At 34.4% G+C, this 22,197-nt stretch overlaps 1 protein-coding gene across 3 annotated transcripts in view; it reads left to right on the top strand.

Moving 5' to 3' along the window:
• SCAPER (S-phase cyclin A associated protein in the ER) overlaps positions 1–22,197 on the top strand; it is a 419,624-nt gene that overhangs the window by 141,960 nt on the left and 255,467 nt on the right. For all 3 annotated transcript variants that reach the window (XM_070358560.1, XM_070358561.1, XM_070358559.1), the window contains exons 18-20: positions 3,798–3,879; positions 5,285–5,437; positions 6,015–6,122. In XM_070358560.1, the coding sequence (XP_070214661.1) occupies positions 3,798–3,879; positions 5,285–5,437; positions 6,015–6,122 (343 nt within the window). The remainder of the gene's footprint in view (positions 1–3,797; positions 3,880–5,284; positions 5,438–6,014; positions 6,123–22,197) is intronic.

Raw genomic sequence — 22,197 nt, 5'->3', positions numbered from 1 at the left:
ATAGATGTGACAGTTTATTTCTGGACTCTGTCCTTCTCTTTTAATGTCTCTTCTTATTTTGGAACCACACTGTTTTAACTACTGTAACTTTATATCAAGTTTTGCGAACAAGTAATATAAGTACTCCAGTGTTGTTGTCCTCTTTGAAAATTGCTTTCCAAGTAATTTTTTAGGGTATGTTCACCATTTTCTTAAAAATAAAATGCTTCCAAGCTTTTTTATAGCAACTGCCTTGAATCTATAGATTGTTGTGGGGAGAATTGCCACCTTTATAATATTGTGTATTATGATACATGAATATGGTATGTGTCTCTGTATCTGCTTTAATTTCTCTCAACAATATTTTGTAGTTTTTAGAAAATAGATCTTGTAATTCATTTCATTTCTTAAATTTAGCTCATTTCTTAAATTTATTAAGTACTCTTTTTGAGGTCATTGAAAATGGAATTATTTTATTTCATTTTTGATAGTATTTTTGCTATTGTATAGAAATAAAATTCAATTTTTTATTTATCTTATTTTACAGTTTTTAAATGATCTTGCCCAATTTTCCTATGAGTGTTTTCCTATTAGTGTTTTCTTTTTTGCTGTTGTTGTTCTTTAGGACATTTTCATAACGGCTCATGTCATCTGCAAATAGCCCTTGCTTTACTTCTTGCTTTGTAATATGGATGCCTTTAATTTCTTTTTTCTTGCCATGTTGCACTGGCTCAATCCTTCAGTACTTTGAATATTCTTACCTTTGTTGTTTTTGATGAACATTTGGCCATTAATCATACTGTTCTGCCGCTGTATATGGTGAGGGTTTTTTTGTTTTGTTTTCTATTTCTTTTTTACTTTGTTTTTCACCAGTTTAATTATGATTTGTCTAGATTGTTTTTCTTCATGATTATCCTACTCTGTTACATTAGTGTTTTCATCAAATTTTGAAAGTATTTGGCCCCTATTTCTTCAGATATTTAATTGTCATTTCTCTTCAGGTTCCTCTGAATTGTAGCAGTTTCTCAGACTTTCCATGGTTTTGATGACCTTGACAGTTCTGAATAGTGGTCAGGTATTTTGTAGCCTTTTCCTCAATTAGGATTTGTCTGATGTTTTTCTCATGGTTATATTGAGGTTATGGTTTTGGAGAGGAAGACCACAGTGGTGAATGTGAATTACCATTTTTCAAATGGCAAAAGTTCATGATATCACCATGTGTTTTCACTGATTTTGTTAGTCTTGATCACCTGGCTAAGGTAGTTTTGTTAGATTTCTACACTGTATACTTTAATTTAAATTTCCAATATACTATCATCCTTGGAAGCAAGTCACTAGGCACTGGCTAAGCTGAAGAGATGGGGAGTTATTCTCTACCTCCTTGAGAGAAGAATTCCTACATAAATTATGTGCACTTCTTCTATACAGAATATTTGTTCTCCTATTTATTAAATTCCTATTTTATATCAATATGTCATTTATACACCAATATTATGGCATGTAATTGGTTCATCCTTGGACATTGAGAACTTTTTCATTTGACCCCCATCTGCCTTAGATATACTTCATCATTTTGGTTTTTGAGTATATCCTTACTTCCTGGCACTGAAAGATGCTTCAAATTCATCTTATATTTTCCCTGCTGCACCCCTCGAATCAGCCATTTGTTTAAGGATTCCTAGTTTCTTTTGTTGTAAAGTTTAAAAAAATCTTTCTCTATTGAGATTCTCCATCTGTTGAATCATTGTCATGATATTTTTTTCCTTAGGTTGGCATACTATCTTTTAATTCTTAATAACATATTTATAATAGCTGTTATAGTTCTTGTCTGCTAAATCCAGCATAAGGCTTCATTCAGGGAAAGATCCATTTGACTGCTTTTTTCCTAAGCATGGTCTTTCTTCTTTTTACATCTCACAGTTTGTGATAGTTTCCTCTCCTGTTCTCTTTGTCTTTGGGAATATTAGCCTTTTATATCCCTTTCATAATTTATAGATTTTTATACAGGAAGAGATAAATATATATTTTCAATATGCCATAATTAACTTACAGTTCCAATAAAGTGAAAGTCGCTCAGTCGTGTCTTGACTCTTTGTGACACCGTGGACTACACAGCCCATGGAATTTTCCAGGCCAGAATACTGGAGTGGGTGGCCGATCCCTTCTCCAGTGGATCTTCCCGACCCAGGAATCAAACTGGGGTCTCCTGAATTGCAGGCGGATTCTTTACGAACTAAGCTATCATGGACTGTACAGTCCCTGGGTTCACAAAGAGTCGTACACGACTGAGCGACTTTCACTTTCACAGTTTCAGAGCTAGTATTTAAACCCATTCCTGGGTCCAGAAGCCTATTAGGTTGGTGCAAAAGTAATTGCAGTTTTGCATTGTTGAACTTTGCCCTTTGATATTGGAATACGTTCTTAAATGTGGTTATGTTATACATCATTTTAATGCACATTTCTCACTTTATGTTTTTTGCTAATGACTTATTACTTGCTGTTTATTTTATATTTATTTTAGACTATAGAAATGATGTTAGACAGAAAGTAAATTCAAGCAATTTTTTTATTCAAGTGCAAAATAGATTGTAAAGCAGTGGAGACACTTACAACATCAACACATTTGTCCCAGAAACTGCTTAACAAATGTACAGTTTTGTTTTGCAATGGAGACTGAGAGCCTTGAAGATGAGGAATGTAGTGGCCAGCTGTCAGAGGTTGACAGTGCCCAGTTGAGAGCCATTGTTGAAGCTGATCCTCTTACAACTACATGAGAAGTTGCTGAAGAATGCAGCATTAACCATTCTATGGTCATTTGGTGTTTGAAGCAAATTGGAAAAGTGAAAATGCTCAATAAGTGGGTGCCTCGTGAGGTGACCAAAAGTCAAAAAAAAAAAATGTTGTTTTGAAGTGTTGTCTTGTCTTATTCTGCATAACAGCAGCAAACCATTTCTTGATCAAATTGTGACGTGCAATGAAAAGGGATTTTATTCGATGATAGGCAACGACCCTCAGTGGTTGGACTGAGAAGAAGTTCCAGAGCGCTTCCCAAAGCCAAACTTATACCAAAAAAGGTCATAGTCACTATTTGGTGGTTTGTTGGTGGTCTGATCCACTACAGCTTTCTGAATCCCAGTGAAACCATTAAATCTGAGCAGTATGCTCAGCACATTGATGAAATGACTGAAAACTGCAATGCCTGCAGCTGGCACTGGTCAACAGAAAGGGCCCAATTCTTCTCCATCCATGACAATACCTGACTGCAAGTCGCACAACCAAAGTTTCAAAAGTTGAACGAATTGGGTAACGAAGTTTTGCCTCATCTACCATATTCCCCTGACCTCTCGTCAACTGACTACCACTTCTTCAAACATCTCAACAACTTTTTGCAGGGTAAACATTTCCACAAACAGAGAATGCAGAAAATGCTCTCCGGGAGTTCATCGAATCCCAAAGCACAGATTTTTGTCTTACAGGAATAAACAAACTTGTTTCACATTGGCAAAAATGTGTTGATTTTAATGGTTCATATTTTGATTAATAAAGATGGGTTTGAGCCTAGTTATAATTATTTAAAATTGACAGTCCAAAGCCACAATTACTTTTTCATCAACCTAATATTCGTATAACTAACAATGTCTATTGCTTCCCAAATGTTTAATGTGCAATAATATATCCAAGACTTAGTAGGCACTCTGAAAAAATAATTTTAAAAGCTCTAAAATACATATGCCTATGTGTCCTAATCGTATTTTCTTAACCTCATGAAATTTGTTACTGTAAGCATTGAGTTTCTAATTTTTACTGTCTTCTTACAGAGACAGGGAAGAACGATTGGCAGCACTCACAGCTGCTCAACAAGAAGCTATGGAAGAGCTACAGAAAAAAATCCAGCTCAAGGTAGGAATATTATATATTTTTCTTTGAAATTTTAGAGCTGTTTTAATGTAGCATGAGAGTAATATTTTTTCTTTTTAATTAATTGTATAAAAATTGATTAATTTGCGTTACTAATTTTTGGAGTTATGTGGTTTGTCTATGATCATTTCCAACTCAACTATCTGAAAACAAATTATTTTAATAAGATAAAGCCATTGAGGGAAAAAAATGTAAAGAATTTTAGCATTTCTTGGTTTTATTAAGTAATTTGTTAATGACTTGAGGATATTACTATTAAACTTTTAATATTTATAGACCTCTAATAATTTAGAAATAAAGTATTGTTTCAGTGCTTAGGAATTGCATAATTATAGCTTGGGAGATGATGATAAGCTGATATTTTCTAGAAAGTCTTTGCCATTGGTAGTTTCTAGCAGTGTGAATATTTTACATTATGTCATAATTATTTACATGTTGGGGTTTCACAAGGGTAGTAAATTCCATAAAGTAGAGGATCCTATATTACTATTTGTATTGTCCTAGAACTTTATCATTGATTTAAATCTAATGCAGCAAATACTTATTGAATCTGGTGGTAGGCATAAGGATACAGAGATGAGTAAGACATGGTTCTGAGTTTCAAGAAACTCATAATCTAGTGTGAGATTCAGATGCTAAGCAGATAATTTCTATGTGGATAAAGATAATCATGGAGTGTCATGAAAATACAGAGGAGGAAGACACATAAGCTAACATGAAGGGTTTCAGAAGTCAGGGAAATAATTTTAGAGGATAATACCTGAGCTGAATCTTGAAAGAAAGATGAGTTGAGTAGGTAAGATGGGTGGGATGGCACCCAGCCATATAAAATGATATGAGTATGAAGTCAAAAGTCTGAAATAGTGTTTTGGGTTTGTTTATTTTTGTTTTCTGGGAAGTTGTTGGAGGTGATGTGGGTAGAGCTCTGTCATGATGGGACTTTCCTGCTGAGGATAAGCTTGGTCTCTAAGTAGGGCAGCATTTCCCATGGTATGTTCCATAGAGTGCTTCTCATGTGTGTTATGCTCAAGAAGGTGTGTAAAATGTTGCTCAGTATAAGCTAGGTTTATTACATCAGTGCAGAGTGACAAGCCTAGAGCTGGTAAGTAGCGTTAACTTACTATTTTCCAAAGTTATTTGACCACAGAAACTCTTCTGCAAAATGCTTATTAATAACCCACAGTGTAATTCCATGGAGTACCCTTTAGAAAACGTTACTATGCATGTAGGGGATGATAAAGGGCTTTATATAAACTCTTATCATCAGCGTCCAATATTGAATTAAGGCATTCTGTTATTTTAGAAAGTTTAATAGAAATACTGCTTTTTCAAGTTCTCAGTGTAATGAATAAATTTCTGTATTTTTATACTTTGATTTCATTTATAGCATGATGAAAGCATTAGAAGACACATGGAACAGATTGAACAAAGAAAAGAAAAAGCTGCCGAGTTAAGCAGTGGACGACATGCAAATACCGATTATGCCCCCAAATTAACCCCTTATGAAAGAAAGAAGCAGTGTTCTCTCTGCAATGTCCTGGTAGGTTGTCAGTATCAGTGTTGTGATGAGACATTACAATTTATTACTAAAGTTTATTAAACTATGGATATATATTCTCCAGTCTTAAAAGTCATACAAGGCATGTGCTGAGTACCATGAATTTCTTTAATGATTTTTATGCAAAGTAAGTATAGGTAGTACAGAAACAGTATCAGCTTTTAGGAGTAGCAATGCAAAGGGTCAAAGCATGCAGTTGCTGCTCAAATGGATGTTTACCTAATGATACTAATGATATTTTAGCCTAATGATGCCCAGGTCAATATTTTGGGATATTAGGACCACAAAAGTAAAGCAACATTTTTTGGTGCTGAGACTTGAACCTTTATACTTAGAAGAAATGATATCCTGTTAAGGTTGGCTTTGATGACATGCCTTTTTTTATCATCTGTCTTCTAGAGGAGTCTTAGAATTGTATTCTAAAGAAAACATTTTTAAGACTAATGTATAAATTATAGAGCAATTGCAAGTTGTGTATAATATACTGGATAGAATGTGTAATATTTAAAATAAGATACAATTAAATGTTCATTACATTGCTTTTATATTATGCTTTTAGATCTCTTCAGAGGTGTATCTTTTTAGTCACATTAAAGGAAAAAAACACCAGCAAGCTGTGAGAGAAAATAGCAGCATCCAAGGGCGTGAACTTTCAGATGAAGAAGTGGTAAGCTTTACTTTGGTTCATTTACATGTTTTTATTGAGTACCTTCTATATTCTCTTCTACTGTGAAGAAATCCATGTTCATATGTATCTCTGTGATTATCTAAAGCTATATTTAGTAACTACTACAATATAATATGGGCTTCCCTAGTAGCTCAGTGTTAAAGAATCTGCCTGCCAATTCAGGAGACGTGGGTTTGATACCTGAGTTGGGAAGATTCCCTGGAGGTGGAAATGGCAACCCTTTCCAGTATTCTTACCTGGAAAATCCCATGGACAGAAGGAACCTGGCGGGCTATAGCCCATGGGGTCAGTAAACAACAACAATATAGTATACAAATATCTTTATTTTAGTATATATATTAATAAGAAACATAGAAGTAAGAACTTAATACTGTTTATATAATTTCAATACATAAACAGGTTTATGGATATATACACTGCTGCTAAGTTGCTTCAGTCGTGTCTGACTCTGTGCAACCCCATAGACGGCAGCCCACCAGGGATAGGCTCCCCTATCCCTGGGATTCTCCAGGCAAGACACTGGAGTGGGTTGCCATTTCCTTCTCCAATGCATGAAAGTGAAAAGTGAAAGTGAAGTCACTCAGTCGCATCCGACCCTCAGCGACCCCATGGACTGCAGCCTACCAGGCTCCTCCGTCCATGGGATTTTCCAGGCAAGAGTACTGGAGTGGGGTGCCCTTGTCTCCTCTGATATATACACTACCATGTGTGCAATAGATAGCTTAGTGGGAGCCTGCTGTATAGCACTGGAAGGTCAACTTGGTGCTCTGTGATGACCCAGAGGGGTGGGGTGGGGGTCAGGTGGGACAGAGGTTCATGAGGGAGGGGATATATGTATACATATAGTTGATTCACTTCGTTGTACAGCAGAAACTAACACAACATTGTAAAAAAATTATACTCCAATAAAAAAAGAAAAAGATTAATAAAAGGTTTATGATATTTTGATATTTTAATAATTTAAGAGTTGTTCAGTGATACTCTATGTTTCTTAGAAAATAGCTAACAATATAAAAAACATAGAAATTGATAATTTGGTATCAGTACAGTACATAGGGATTTTTGGAAATGCATTATTTATCTACCTATAATTACCGTTAACATGGAATTTAGATTTGTAGAAGTATTTTTATAAATATTTTAGTTCGACTGTTACTGAGATATGGATGATACTACTAATCTCTTAATTTGTTGGTTCTGTATGTACTAAGCAAATTTCTAAAGGTACCCAAAGATGAGAAATTCATGTTTTTCAGGTACCTCTTAAGACATCCAGGAAAGGTTATTATGGTTCTGTGAGGGCAGTGCTTGTGTGTAGGTGCTTAACTTAAAAAGTGAAAGTATGTGTTTAACTTTTTTGTTTTAATTATGGTATATATTAATAGAACACACAGATTTAAAGTGCATAACTCAATGAATTTTTACATTTGTTCCACTCATGTCAGCACATAAATTGTTCTTGAATCCTGGAAGGCTCCTTCATCCCCATCCCAGTTGTGCCCCACCCACCAAAGGTTAACTAGTCTCTGACTACCATCAGATAGTCTTACACTGTTCTTCAATTTCATATAAATGATGTCGTACAGTATATACCTTTTGTGCTTGGGCTTCTTTAACTTATCCTTAAGCCTGTGAGATTGATCCCTAATGTTTATGTGAAGTGATAGATCATTCTCTCTTAGCAAGTGCCTTCCAGACGAAGACCTTCAGGAGCACATCTACAGTTGAGTAGAATTGGGTTTATTGATTTGTTACAGAAAGAGAAAGTGCACACCACGGGAAGTTGTAGAGTTTCTCAATAAGGTGTTGGAACAGACTTATAGGAATTGGGTTTTTGCTTAGGTGATTTGGATAGGGGAGAGCATTCAAAGACATGAGACTTTGCTCTGGATTGGATACTGTCAGGAAGCAGGGGTAATTTTGTGGTTTTTTTTTTTTTTAATATTTATTTATTTGGCTGTGTCTGGGTCTCAGTTGCATTGGAGAAGGAAATGGCAACCCACTCCAGTGTTCTTGCCTAGAGAATCCCAGGGACAGCGGAGCCTGGTGGGCTGCCGTCTATGGGGTCACACAGAGTCGGACACGACTGAAGTGACGCAGCAGCAGCAGCAGCAGTAGCAGGTAGGAGGAACAGACCTGCTGTTTTCTAAGTTTCTGATATGACCAGTGTTTGAGGAGAAATTACACACGGTTAAATTGGTTCACTCCTTCTAAGGATTTTTGCCCCTGGAGTTCCAACCGTTTTGACAGCTCTAAACCAAATTCTGTGTCCTCAGCTCAGGACGACTGCCACTTTGAGCTTTCACTGTTCTCTCATGCCAAAAATTGAAAATTGGCATAAACACTTGGGGCAAAATCCAGAGTGAATGTGGCGCTCACCTCCTGTGCTTCCCTCCTGTTTAGGGGTCATGGTCTCAAGTTCTGGCTGTGTTGGCTGTTTTTAATGCCTTCAAGTAGATCTTTTGTATATTATTTGCAACTTTTGGAGTTCACTGTGCCAGATCACTGTGGCTGAAATGGGAAGTCTTTAAATGTTTAATTTTTGTATATCCTTTGTTTGACATAATGCTTGTCGCATAGTAAGGCATTTAAGAAAAACTTATTGAAATAAGTTGAACTGTAAGGTTATACAGAATGGCTTTAAGTACCAACTAATAAAGGTGAAATAAAAAAAATGAAACTAATCATCTATTTAGTTTACCAAAAATAATTTTTTACCTTTTACTCAAATTGGGTATTTTAAGTATTATGAATTTTTTTTTTACTTGAATCATTCATGTGGTTGTCCCCATTCTCTACTTAACTTTGCTGTTTATAACTAGAGTCATGTGAATGTGTGTTCCACTTTTTAAAAAATCCTAAATTGTTTCGTTATTTATTTATTTATTTTTGCTGTGCTGGGTCTTCTTTGCTGCATGGGCTTTTCTGTAGTTGCAGTAAGCGAGGGCTACCCTTATTGCAGTGGGGGCTTCTTATTGCAGGGGCTTCTCTTGGTGCAGCTTCTGGACTGTAGAGCACAGGCTCATTAGTTGTGGCACACGGGCTGAGTTGCTTCCCGCCATGTGGGATCTTCCCGGGCGACGAATGGAATCCGTATCTCCTGCATTGGCAGGTGGATTCTTCAACACTGAGCCACCAGGGAAGCCCCATTAATTAGAATTTAATTAGTCTCTTTAAAGAAAATCTTCCACTTATAAAATTATTTGTAACTAAGTTCTCTTAATAAAAAGGCTATTCTATTTAATTTACCAAAAAAAATCTAAAATTTTGTGCAGCACTGCTACTATGTAAACTGAAATCTAAATTTTATGTGTTTTTATCTCATTGAGAAAAATAGAGAAGGAAGGGATATTTAATTCACACATTTACTTTGGAAGAAAAATATATAGTATTGTATAACTTTTGTAGCTACTACAGCATAGTTTGATGTTTAGCTGTTGTGGTTTGAGGTTGGATTGAGATATTCATTTTATGTAGTTTCAGTTTAGAAGTATTACATTTTCTTTAAGTTTTCACTTCATTCATGTAGTTATTTTTGGTAATAGCCCCCTTTTCCTCAAACCAAGTGTGCATATGAGTTTACATGATATATAAAGGCCATTTTATACTTACTCATACACACATTTCATTTTTAATCAGTGAGGGTAACTATAGTAAACATACTTGTTCTACTTAAAGTTATTGCTTGTCATCTGTGATGTCTTTATATTATATACACCTTATCTGTGACCCTTCTTCTTTGACATATAAGATTTTATTTATACCACCTCTGACCTAATAAAATTGGACCTTTGACCTTATGCACTTGACATATCAGATAACTTACTCTTGATCTCTGACACATTTTGTTTTAAGCCTGTTAAACATAATAGGTAGCTGCCCAGCAAGAAAGGCTTAATGTTTGGGGGTTTTATTGTAATTTGACCAGGAAATTTTTCTTATGTTTCTTGAGACGTCACAAAAAAAGCTACTATATGTTCAATTTTTTTCTCTTTCATCATCTTAGAATCCGAATGTTTAAAGAACGTGATTTCTAAAGGACAAAGAAACTGGTACTAGTTTAAATATATTCTAAAATTTAATTTTTTTAACACAGTACTAGAGAAATAGTAAAATATTAGTTTTAATAAAACTCTGATTTCTTTTGTAGTCCTGTTTTCACATTCTCTGAAGAAGCTGATAGTGGTTTTCACAGGACTTATATAAAGTACATTTAATTCTGTAAAGAGAGTGAAATTAAAAAGATTTTAAAACTTTTTTTAATTTTTGTATTTCAGTATTTGTGAGACTCCTTGGCTTTAAAAGCATATAAATTACACTTGTTTGTCAACTCATGTATTCACATATAGAGACAATAATAGTTTATTTTCATTTAATTAATGGAAAATATGAAAAGAACTTTTATGGAGGATCTTAATTATCATTTATTGGATGTTTACAATCAAGTGTGATTTTACTATTCCTAAATTAGTATTTCTGCTTGGTAAACTATACTAGATAGGTGATTGAATGAACATTTTAGGTAGTGAAAATAGAAAGATATCATTGTATTTAGTGGAATATAAGCCAGTCTCTTTGGCTCCAGTGTGCCCATGATTGATGTGGAAGATGAAGTAGATGTCTCCCAGAATTGATGGCAGTCTGGGAAATAATAGTAAATGCTTGTGTTTCTACAAAGCACAAGTACTTGCTATTACCTCTTTTTATAATCATGTTTAGGAAAACATCTTCTGCCCTTCAACAGCAAATCAAGTCAAATTTAAAAACCTACAACTCATTTAGAAAGGACCTTCATTTTCCCCCTATACCTCAATAAGTACAATTATGTTTGAGAAACAATGTAAAAAGCATCTACTGTTTCTTATAGGACATAGTTTCCATTGCTTTCATTTTCTCTTTACTAGAATGGGAAATTTTTTATAGTTGTTTATGTATATAATTCACACATACAAATAGCTGATTGTTAATGTGTGTATTTCTTCTAACTTTTAGAAGTCTTATGTTAGTAAATTCACTCCCATTAATACCTGATATGTGCAGGGAATACGTAGCTAGCTATAGCTGATTCAGTCTTCATTGATTCAAGGAAGACATTTTAAGCAGACAATCAATTTGTTTAAATCTTAATTTGATCCAGTAACTTAAATAGTTTCCATAGTTAGTACCCAGCCTCTTTTATAACAATCCTCAGTCCCCATCCTCTTGCTTGTCTCCTTAAAATGGCATCTGTGCATATCAGAGTAAGAGTATGGCTTATGTAACCCCATGTTAGGAGAAAAGTTGGGATCTTACTACATCGTATCTTCTCTTTTCTGATTTCCAGTATGAGTTCCTAGTTTACCTGGTTACTTAGTGTACTCACGGCCACGGATCCTAAAAGGTAGCTAGTGAATTGCTGATCTTTTCTTTCCTCTTGGACATGGGTGGAGCATGAGCCATTTATTTGTCTCTTGCTGATCAGCAAGAGACACCCCTGAGGTCGCTCTGCCTTCGTTTTTCTGAGTCTTTACCGTAGCCTCCATTCTGGCCCATGGCATGCTTACTGGCTTCTACCACCTAAGAACTGAGGGCATTTGGGGAAAGCTTTTATTTTAATCAACACCTAATTAGGTTTTTTATCTGAAATTCTGTGGCCAGTGGTTTAGTTCCAAAGTAGTTATTCATAGAGGAGCAGGGAATGCCTATCTATCTCTGATCAAAGTTACTGTGTTTTAGTAATAATTATTCTGTCAACTTGGCTTCTCTTGCATTTGGCAGAGTAGGCACATCTGCAGTATCAGAAGAATCACAAAGCTATAAAACAGAATTTTCACAGTCCTGTAATTTAGTTCTCTCTCTAAAAAATATTTTTTTAAGTTATGAAGTATTTTAGCATCAGAAAGTAATGTAGTAAACCTCATATTCCTGCTTCCTAGATAATAGCACCTCTTTTTTTTCTTTATATTTGGAAGTATAGGGGAAAACATGAGAGTCAAAGTGTGGTGGTAGTTCCAGGTTCAGGAATAGAGCTTAAATCCTCATGTCCCACAATGAAAAGTCAAGAGCCAATCCTAAATTGAAAAATGTAGAAATAGCAACACAAAATATATTAGTATAAAAGAAAAAAGATAAACTAATGAGCTAAAATCTTTGCCTCTGGATTTGAGAAAGAAGTGGGGAGACCAGTAGGAAATTACTTTCTTTGAACTACTGACTGTGTTAATTATGTGTATTGGGTAACTTTGATAAAAGGAAAAGCATTTTAAAAAATTAAAGAAGAAATAGAACAACAGAGATGTGTTCATGTTGCTCAGGATACATTTTTGTTATTTTGGTTCAAGATTAAAATTAGATAAATGAATGTGTCCATAAGAGACCACGATAGTGAAGTTGAATATTTTGGCAACTTACATCCTTAGATCTTTATTCTTTTAAATTGTTGCAATAACGTTTGATGCCATTATAATAAAAGGAAAATACTGGATTCCATTTAGTGCCACTTTGAGATTTGGTCAGGTAGGCGATGTATTCTTAATTTCAGGTTGTCTTTTTAGCTTTTTCAGTATTGTAGAACAAATGAATTAAAGCATGTATAATTGACTTTTGCTAGGGTTTCATCTCGGAGAAGGCAATGGCACCCCACTCCAGTATTCTTGCTTGGAAAATCCCGTGGACGGAGGAGCCTGCTAGGCTGCAATCCACGGGGTCGCTAAGAGTCAGACATGACTGAGCGACTTCACTTTCACTTTTCACTTTCATGCATTGGAGAAGGAAATGGCAACCCACTCCAGTGTTCTTGCCTGGAGAATCCCAGGGACGGGGAAGCCTGGTGGGCTGCCATCTATGGGGTCACACAGAGTCGAACACGACTGAAGTGACTTAGAATAGCAGGGTTTCATCTATTCTAACCATACTATAAGATTTGAGGTACAAAGTAACCTTAGATTTATGCCAGTAACTAGTTCAGTGACTTGGCATTTTATGCTGAATAAAATTAAGACTTTAAAAAAAAAATTCTGTTTATTTTCTGATTTGGAGGTTTTTTTTTTTTTTTTTTAAAACAATTTGTAAGTTGTCATAAATGGCTCTTATCAAGGTAAAGAAGTTCCCTGGTTTTGTAAGATATTAAAAAATAAGTAGGCATTAATTTTTATTGAAAAATTTTCTTGATCTTTTGGAAAGGTCACATTTTCCTTTAATTTTTTTGATGAGATATATTACAGTAATGACTTTTCTGATACTAAGCTTACTTGGTCTTGATTTAAAAATATATAGTTGAATTTGTTTTGCAGATATTTAATTTAGATTTTCCTTTCTCAAGATTATATTAGCTTCATAATATAAACTGGCTAGTTTTTCCTATTGCTTCTTTTTTTTTTTTACTCCAGGATACGTTGCATAAAATAGAAATAATCTTTATTTGAAGTCTTTGTTTACTTTTGACTGGATAGAGATTTGCCGTTTTAAGATTTTTTTCTCCAAAGAATTGACTAGATATCATTTGCTGTCTTTTCCTTCTCCTCTTACTGTGGTCAATTTGTTCTTCATTATTCTTTTTTCAAAATTGCCTTGGTTTTCCCTTCACTTTTCAATTTCTACATGACCTTTGCTGTTAACTTGTTAAGAACATCCTGTTTGTGTTTTAATTAAGATTGCATCAAGGTAAGAGTAAACATCTTTTAAATATTCTTTCTAAGAAATTCCCTTGTGGTGCAGTGGTTAAAATTTCACCTTCCAATGCAAGGGGCATAGGTTGGATCGCTGGTCATGGAGCTAGAATCCCACATGCCTCATGGCCAAAAAATTAAAACATAAAACAGAAACAATATTGTAACAAACTCAATACTTTTAGAAATTCTTTCTTTCCATCCAGCCACATGTTTGTCTACTCATCTATTATATTTGTATGTATGTATCATTTAATATTTTGGCCACCTGATGCAAAGAACTGACTCATTGAAAAGACCCTGATGCTGGGAAAGATTGAAGACAGGAGAAAGGGATGCCAGAGGATGAGATGGTTAGATGGCATCACCGACTTGATGGACATGAGTTTGAGCAAGCTCTGGGAGTTGGTGATGGACAGGGAAGCCTAGCGTGCTGTAGTCCATGGGGTCACAAAGAGTTGGACATGACTGAGAAACTGAATTGAACTGATCATTTAGTAAAGTACATAGTTTTCTTTATTTAAGCCTTAAGCTTTCTTGCTGGACTTATTTTGTTTCTAAATAATTACTGAAATTTACAAGTATTTTGAATTTCAGTTCTTCTTTTAAAAAGAATATTTTTTTCTCTTTGGAGATATATATATATATATATATAAAAATTTATTCATTGTTATGAAAATAGTCTTACTTTTTTTAAAATTTAATTTTATTTTTAACTTTATAATATTGTATTGGTTTTGCCATATATCAAAATGAATCCGCCACAGGTATACATGCGTTCCCCATCCTGAACCCTCCTCCCTCCTCCCTCCCTGTACCATCCCTCTGGGTCGTCCCAGTGCACTAGCCCCAAGCATCCAATATCGTGCATCGAACCTGGACTGGCGACTCGTTTCATATATGATATTATACATGTTTCAATGCCATTCTCCCAAATCATCCCACCTTCTCCCTCTCCCACAGAGTCCAAAAGACTGTTCTATACATCAGTGTCTCTTTTGCTGTCTCGTATACACGGTTATAACCTGTTTTTTTTTGCTCATTAATACCCTTTTCTCAAAAATGAAGACTGCCAGTATGCTATTATTATTTATTCATGCTTCCTTGTATTCTTAAAGTCAATATTTGCAATATATGTATCCTGGAGTTTACTATCATGGTCATAATTATTTATACATTTTTCATCTTACTGATCAATTATACCTTTAAAGAATATCAAACATCCCTATTTCTTATTTAATGCTTCCTAGATTTTTTTTTTTGGTATCATCTTTTTATGGCAAACCTAGTTTTGGTTAGGTTTTTGATGTCCTTATATATTCTTCCTCTTCCCTCCCCTTTACAGTTTTATTTTTGCATCTAGATCTATTACTAAAAAAATATGCTTTTATTTTAGTAGTTTTTGGCTCTATAAAAAAGTACCATGCTGTATGTTATTTCTTTGGACTTAACTCTTTTGTATTCAATATTATAGATTAATACAAATTGGGAATTTCCTGCTGTTTTAAGGCACTTTGAGGTATAACTGTTATACCTTAAAATGCACTTACTTTAAGTTTACAGTTCAGGAACTTTGGGCATATTCATAACCCGTGATCAAAATAGTAAACATAATAGTCGCCTCAAAAAGTGGCATCATGTGCTATATCTTTCCTGATTTTCTGCCTACTTCTGTTCTGTCAATTTTTGAGAGAGGGATATGGACTCTTCTAGTTGTTACTTTTGCCATTTCTTTTGACAGTTCAATCGGTTTTTGCTTCATGTAGTTCAAAGCTTTGTTATTAGGTTCATAAATGTTAATCATTGTTATGTCCACTTGATTAATTGACCCCTTTTTATTATCAAATGACCTTTATTTCTAATAATACTCTTTGCTACCTTGTGTAATATTAGCATAGCCATTCCAGCTTTCTTTCTTATGCAGTGTTAGAGTAGTATATTCTTTTCTATCTTTTTACTGTAACCAAATATTTATATTTTTGCATGCATCCTTTTGTTAAACATTTTAAAGTTAATAGACATAAAGAAAATGTTTATTCTGGTGCCATTGGCTATGATATGACGCTGCCTACTCTCTTAAGCCCTTGTCACCCCAGGCTGTGAAAATCACTCAACTGGGAGGTCTCATGCTATGAACATTGTCTCTGATTTTGTATTGAAAGGGTGGTATTATTTGTGTTCAATGGTAATATTGTTACTAGAATATTATTGAAATGATTTCTAAGGATGAGGCTTGGTACTATGTATGTGAAACCTTAGAATTCTGCAAAGACATCTTTCATTATAATCCTTGGTTCAATACAACTAAACCATTCTCTGCTGTAGTATTGAGCTCAGACCTCTCCCCATCTTCACAGCATGATAAATTAATAAGCTTGTTGAACTCTGGGCTTTTCTTTGAGTCATCTGTTAAACCTCAGATTAGATCAGAAAGGAACATCAGAATCTGAAAAAGAAGTCTTTACCTCATTCATCATCTCCACCTACCGGAAAACTGATGGAGTATTTGTAATTGTCACTGAGTGGCAGGGGGACAGATGGTGGACTATCATTCTATCACAAGATGGCCTTTTCTCTTTTACATGGTGTCTGTTTCACAGTATTTCATTAGCTTCATTTTCTCATCCGTCACTTCAAACAATATAATACATAGATTGTAGTAGATAAAATCATAAGTGTATCCTACACCTGTAGAAAGGGACCTGGGAAGAGTTGAATCTTTTGTATTATTAAAATAGCCTATCAAGTTTTATACGTTGACACTGTTGAATGTGTTTAATTTTTCAAAATGGTGCTGCCACAAAGGGCATTTTTTTTATTTTTTAAAAAAAGGCATTACATTTTAGATTTTCTTAAATTTACTGTTTGACTAAATTTAAGATTTTATTTAAATATAATGGGACTCTCAAACTGCTTTTTAAAGCATTTCTTCAGCACCTGCTTGTGTACTCTGCACTAGTCCAGGTGCCAGGGAAGCAGAGATAAATGTCACTTGAGCCTATCTCTTCATTTTGTGTTATCTCTGATAAATTTCATAGTTTCATGAATCTCTAAACACACTTATTTAAATATGAGTGAACTAATTCTTATATATGGTGCTTTCAGTTTTGAATAGTGTTTGGATGATAATGATAGACATTTTGGTATTGCTAGTGCCATCCAACAGGTCAGTAATTATAAATCAGCTTTCCTCTGAAATCTCTCTGGGGGATAACCTGCTGGGATGGCTTTATAGAAGAGTGTTATAAGCCAAAATAATAGTTTGCTATAGATTCTTTCGGAGAAGGCAATGGCAACCCACTCCTCAGTCTTATTCATAGTAAAACTCTGGCTCTTTAACGTAAGCTGTTAGCATAAGCCCTTGGCACACTTCATATTGAATTAATGTTAATAAACTAAATGATGGGCTTCCCTGATGGCTCAGACGGTGAAGAATCTGCATACAATGCAGAAGACCCTTGTTCAGTCCTTAGGTCGAGAAGATCCCCTGGAGAAGGGAATGGCAATCCTCTCCAGTATTCTTGCCTGGAGAATCCCATGGACAGAGGAGCCTGGCTGGCTACGGTCCACAGGGTTGCAAAGAGTTGGACACAACTGAGTGACTGATGCTTTCACTTTCTCACTTTCAAACTAAATATTAATGAGCTAACCTATCATTTATTATTTTCAATATACTATGTCTGTGAGGGTGGTATTCAAGATATATGGTAAAGTGCTGTCTAAAAATGCCATGTTGTTTGTAGTTGAGTATGTTTTTATTCCTTCCCTTCTTTCACCTGCTTCTCCTTTTCCTCCTGATTTTCCTTCTTCTTCTTCCCTTCCCAAATACCTTCATTTCCCCAGTCTGCCATCTCTTCTTCACCTCTCATTTTTCTTACCATCATTCTCTAAAGAAGCAAGAAACCAAGTTCCTACCCTCCAGGCCCCCACACTTGCCCAGTTTTTGTAGAAGACAGTGAGGAAATATTGTAAAATGCCTCGTATTTATCTTACTTGTTGTCCCAGGCAGGCTTAAAAGAGTGGAGTGCCTCATAATATTTTAAGAATTTAAAAGAAAACATTATTTGTTTCTGAAATTGATTAATATCATTGGATTTTAGATTACAAAGTTGAGAAAGTACAGGATGAGGTTGAGAGAAAAATGTTTTTCCAAACAAAATGTTGAAAACCCTTGCATTAATTTCTCATGTATTTAGATTTGTAACTTGGCATCCACCCTGCTCTTTTCTTAATTCCCATCCTGCTCTTGCAAGTAAACTTTTGGCTCCAGAGAAATATGCCTTTTGAGCATGACATTGGATTTCTATAAAGGAACAGCTTTGATTTTTAAGTTAAAATACATTTGTATTACTGTAATGAAACTGTGGTTCTTTTTATTCAGAGAAGACATATTTAAATCTTTTGATCTAGAAAGAGTAATATCCTTAAAAATTCTCAGTTCTATATTACAATATTTTTAAATAATGGGAAGCAAGTTGTTTTCTTCAATGTAGCATATTTTATAAAATGTGTTTATTGTGAGGTGTAACACTTGAGAGAGCTCTGAAAATTATAGTTTAATAAAATCCTATGTGTGTCATTTATATTTTCTTGCTCATCAACTATTTTTAGAACTTTGACATTGTTTCCCAAAGATCATGAACCTATCTATAGCTTAATTTTTTCCTGTCTCTTTTAAAAAATAAAGAACCTTCAGGAGGAGTCTGATAGAATATCAAGGTCATAAACTTCATTATGAATTATTTCGTTGAATATAGTAAATTATGTTAGAAAGGCCAGTGCTTTGGTCTAGTATGCCATAAAAGGTAATTAAAAGAATAAGAAGGATATAAACTTTGATGAGATCATCTGTATAGGTATTAGTTTCCTTATATACATTACTAATATTTCATATTACAGTAATGTTTAAATAAGAAGTCACAATTATGACTTTAAAACTAGATTTAAATGTGTGTGTGTGTGTGTGGAGTTAGCCATACTTAATTAGATTTTGGACTTGAGACATTGATTTATTTTATTTTATTATTTTTTTAAGTGGAGTGTAATTGCTTTACAGTGTTGTGTTTCTGCTGTACAACAAAGTGAATCAACTATACATATACGTTGATTTTTAGAATGTTAGAAAATGGGGGGCTTTAGAATTTTTTGTCTAATGCTTTATTTTACTAGTGAGGAAACTGAGGCTCAGAGAAGGGACTTAGCCATGAGTTGTAGAATTCATCCTGGTGTAGTTCTCTTGACTCACAGTTTAGTGCTGTTTCCACGGCACCAATTTGCTTTTCTGTTCCTAAGGAAAAACAGTGTCTCTTACTAATGAATATGTAGAATTAGCAGTGTCAAATAGAATGGCCAGTGAAGACTGATTTCTGACTTGTTAGTAGAGTAGTACTTGCACTGACCAGGATTCCATAAGGGTAGAAGTTGTGTTTTTTTTTAATTCTTACAAGAAAGAAGACTATACAGAGGCCTTCAGATGATTTTTGGTCCTGATAATTCATATTTTGGAAATGAGTCATAGACATATTTGAGACACACTGCATCCCAAAGTCTATACTTTGCTTTTCCTTGTGCCTGTGGTGTAGTAATTAGGATTGTGAGTAGACACCAAAAGATGAGTGTATTTTTACATAGTTATATCTGTTCTTTCTGAGGTACAAATGAGCCTGTAGAAACTGTAACCTTATACAAATCAATCCTCTTTAAATAACTTGCTTTTTCCTTACATTTCCTTATAATCATTAATTTTACAGTGATTAAAATATTAATATACGTCAATTGTGGAAAATTTAAGAAAAACTGAGGTTTGCCTACTGTTAATATGTTGATCTAATTTTCTTCTCTTTACCTGTGAATATCTTAAACACTTGCTTATATAGAAACTGCCTTACAAGGATTAAAATTTGAATTTTTATTTACCATTACAAGTGCTTAAAACTAATCTAACCTTTCTAGTACCATATTAATGCATGTGCCATAATTTAGGTAATCCGTTCCCTACTGCTGATATTTTGTTGTAAATCTCACTGCAATGAATATATTTGTAGAGAAATATTGTTGTACCTTGATATTTCCTTATGGTAATTTTATGGAAGTAAGTTATTCAAAGTTTATTTTTTTACTGAGCATTTTATTAAATATTAAGTAGACTGGACTGTGAAACAGTTTGGTTGTTCATATTAGAATGGGGGCAGGAATATCAATCTCTTAAAAGCTCAATTTTCAGATGACCATAACTATAGATAACTTTAAGCAAGCAATATTTCAGGTAAAAGGAGATGAAATTGCTGTATTTGTCTTGTCTTAGCCAGTTTCTTGGGATTTTAAGAAAGGATGTCAATAAGGATTATTTTTTTACAGGATATTGTCTCCTTCTGTCATTAAAATAGATGTCAAACTGGGAGTCCACTCTCTTCAGCAATTGAGTAGTGCACAAACATGTAAATTTCATTATGAAACTAGTTCTTGGACGCTTTAGAGATAAGAATATTGTGATTTCATTTACTACTATTGGCAAGCCAAACATATAATTTTAAAATTAATTTGTGTAAATTATTTTTCCTTACAAGATTTTCTAAACTGATGGAGAATTTTCTAAACTGATGAAGAATTTAAAACACTTATAATTATAGACAGAATAAGATGACAAACCTCCATGTACTCATCACTCAGCCCTAATACTGATAAACTCATGATGCATCCTGCCTTATTGAGCTTTTCCAATCCCTTTGCACAAATACTATTTTGACATCAGCTCTAAATATCATCTCATAAGAGCTATTTTAAAATGATTTACTTTGTACTTACACATTTACTATAAATGAGAAAATTAAAAATGCATCAATCATCTAGTGACAGGTTTTAGTATTTTGCCTTATTTTCTTATAGTCATTTTATGTACACATGCATACACGTATAAAAATGCAAAGCTATAAACATAATTAATATAAATTTTAGTACATAATTGCATTAATTGGGAAAGACAAAAGATTAACCTGCTGTAATAGTGACAAAAATACAATGATTTTTTTTTAAACATAGATCTTTATTCTTCACAATGGAGTCCTGAGGTAAGCAGTTCTAAGTGGTCAGGGTGGCTTTATGCCATGTGGTTTTTTCAGTTATCTTCTGTTGCTATCATCCCCTAATATAGTTCTAATATTCAGAGCTATGTTAACAGGCCCTTTTGTGTTCCAGTTTGCAGAAGGGGAAGAAAGTGAATGGGTCTTCAAACATTAAACATGTATGCATAGTCCATTGGTGAGAATTCAGTCACATGGCTACCACTAGCCACCAGAAGATTGGGTGGGACTTCCCTGGTGGTCAGTGGTTAAGACCTTGCCTTCCAGTGCAGGGGGTGCAGGCTTGATCCCTGGTCAGGGAGCTAAGATCCTGCATGCCTCATGGCCAAAAAACCAAAACATAGAAACAGTGTTGTGACAAATTCAATAAAAGACTTTAAAAATGGTCCATATAAAAAAAAATCTTAAAACAAAGAAGAATTGGGAAATCTCGTCCCTAGCAGAAGAATTATGTGACTTGCTAAAGCTTTGTTACTGTGCAGTGTGTAGTAATTTCTCTATACTGTCTATTGGCTGCTCACAGGCAGGCAAATCCAGAGACGTGATCAAACTAGGCATTCAGCCCATTTGGAAAAACTGTATTTGGTGTGAGTTCTTTCATCAAGATGAGCATAATGTCTCATAGACTTTCTTTTTTTGTGGTACTGACATATTAGCTTTTGATTTTAATGGATACCTAAATCCGTTAATTCATAAATATGGGGCTATTCAAATTCTACATTTCACTTTCACTTATTATTTGGAATACATTTATAAAGATATTCTTTCCCTCATCTACTATTTGATTACTGATTAGTAGGTTAAATTTTTTTATTTTTACCTGTTTCCAGTATAATGAGTTTCCTATTATCCTCCAAATGTGTCCACAATTAGTTATTTTAAAATATATATCATTATAAACTCTGGAATTATTGATGGCTTTCCCTCATTGAAAATTTTTCTTTTTTTAAAGCTCAAATTATGCTATCTGTTGGTCAGTGGGAGCCTCTTAGAGTTTGCTCTCAAGTTCTTTTGACATAAGCCTGGTAGAATTTGTTAGTTACCTTGCTACTTGATATGGCAAGACGTTTAGTTTATAGTTAGCTGTTTCATTAAGATGTCTTGATTACTTTTACTGTGAAATGATATTTCAAGAGCATAAAATATATGTGATGTGTTTGTGAGTATGTTATACACAAGCATACACACACATGCATGCATGCGTGAATGTGTACTAAGTCACTTCAGTCATGTCTGACTCTTTGCGACCCCATGGGCTGTAGCCTGTGAGGCTCCTCTGTCTATGGGGTTATCCAGGCAAGAATATGGGTTGCCAGGCCCTCCTCCAGA

Source organism: Bos mutus, chromosome 21 (genome assembly GCF_027580195.1).
Source record: "Bos mutus isolate GX-2022 chromosome 21, NWIPB_WYAK_1.1, whole genome shotgun sequence".
In the NCBI taxonomy this organism is placed as follows: Eukaryota; Metazoa; Chordata; class Mammalia; order Artiodactyla; family Bovidae; genus Bos; species Bos mutus.
The sequence above is the reverse complement of the archived record's forward strand: the minus strand, read 5'-3'. Positions and strand labels throughout refer to the sequence as shown.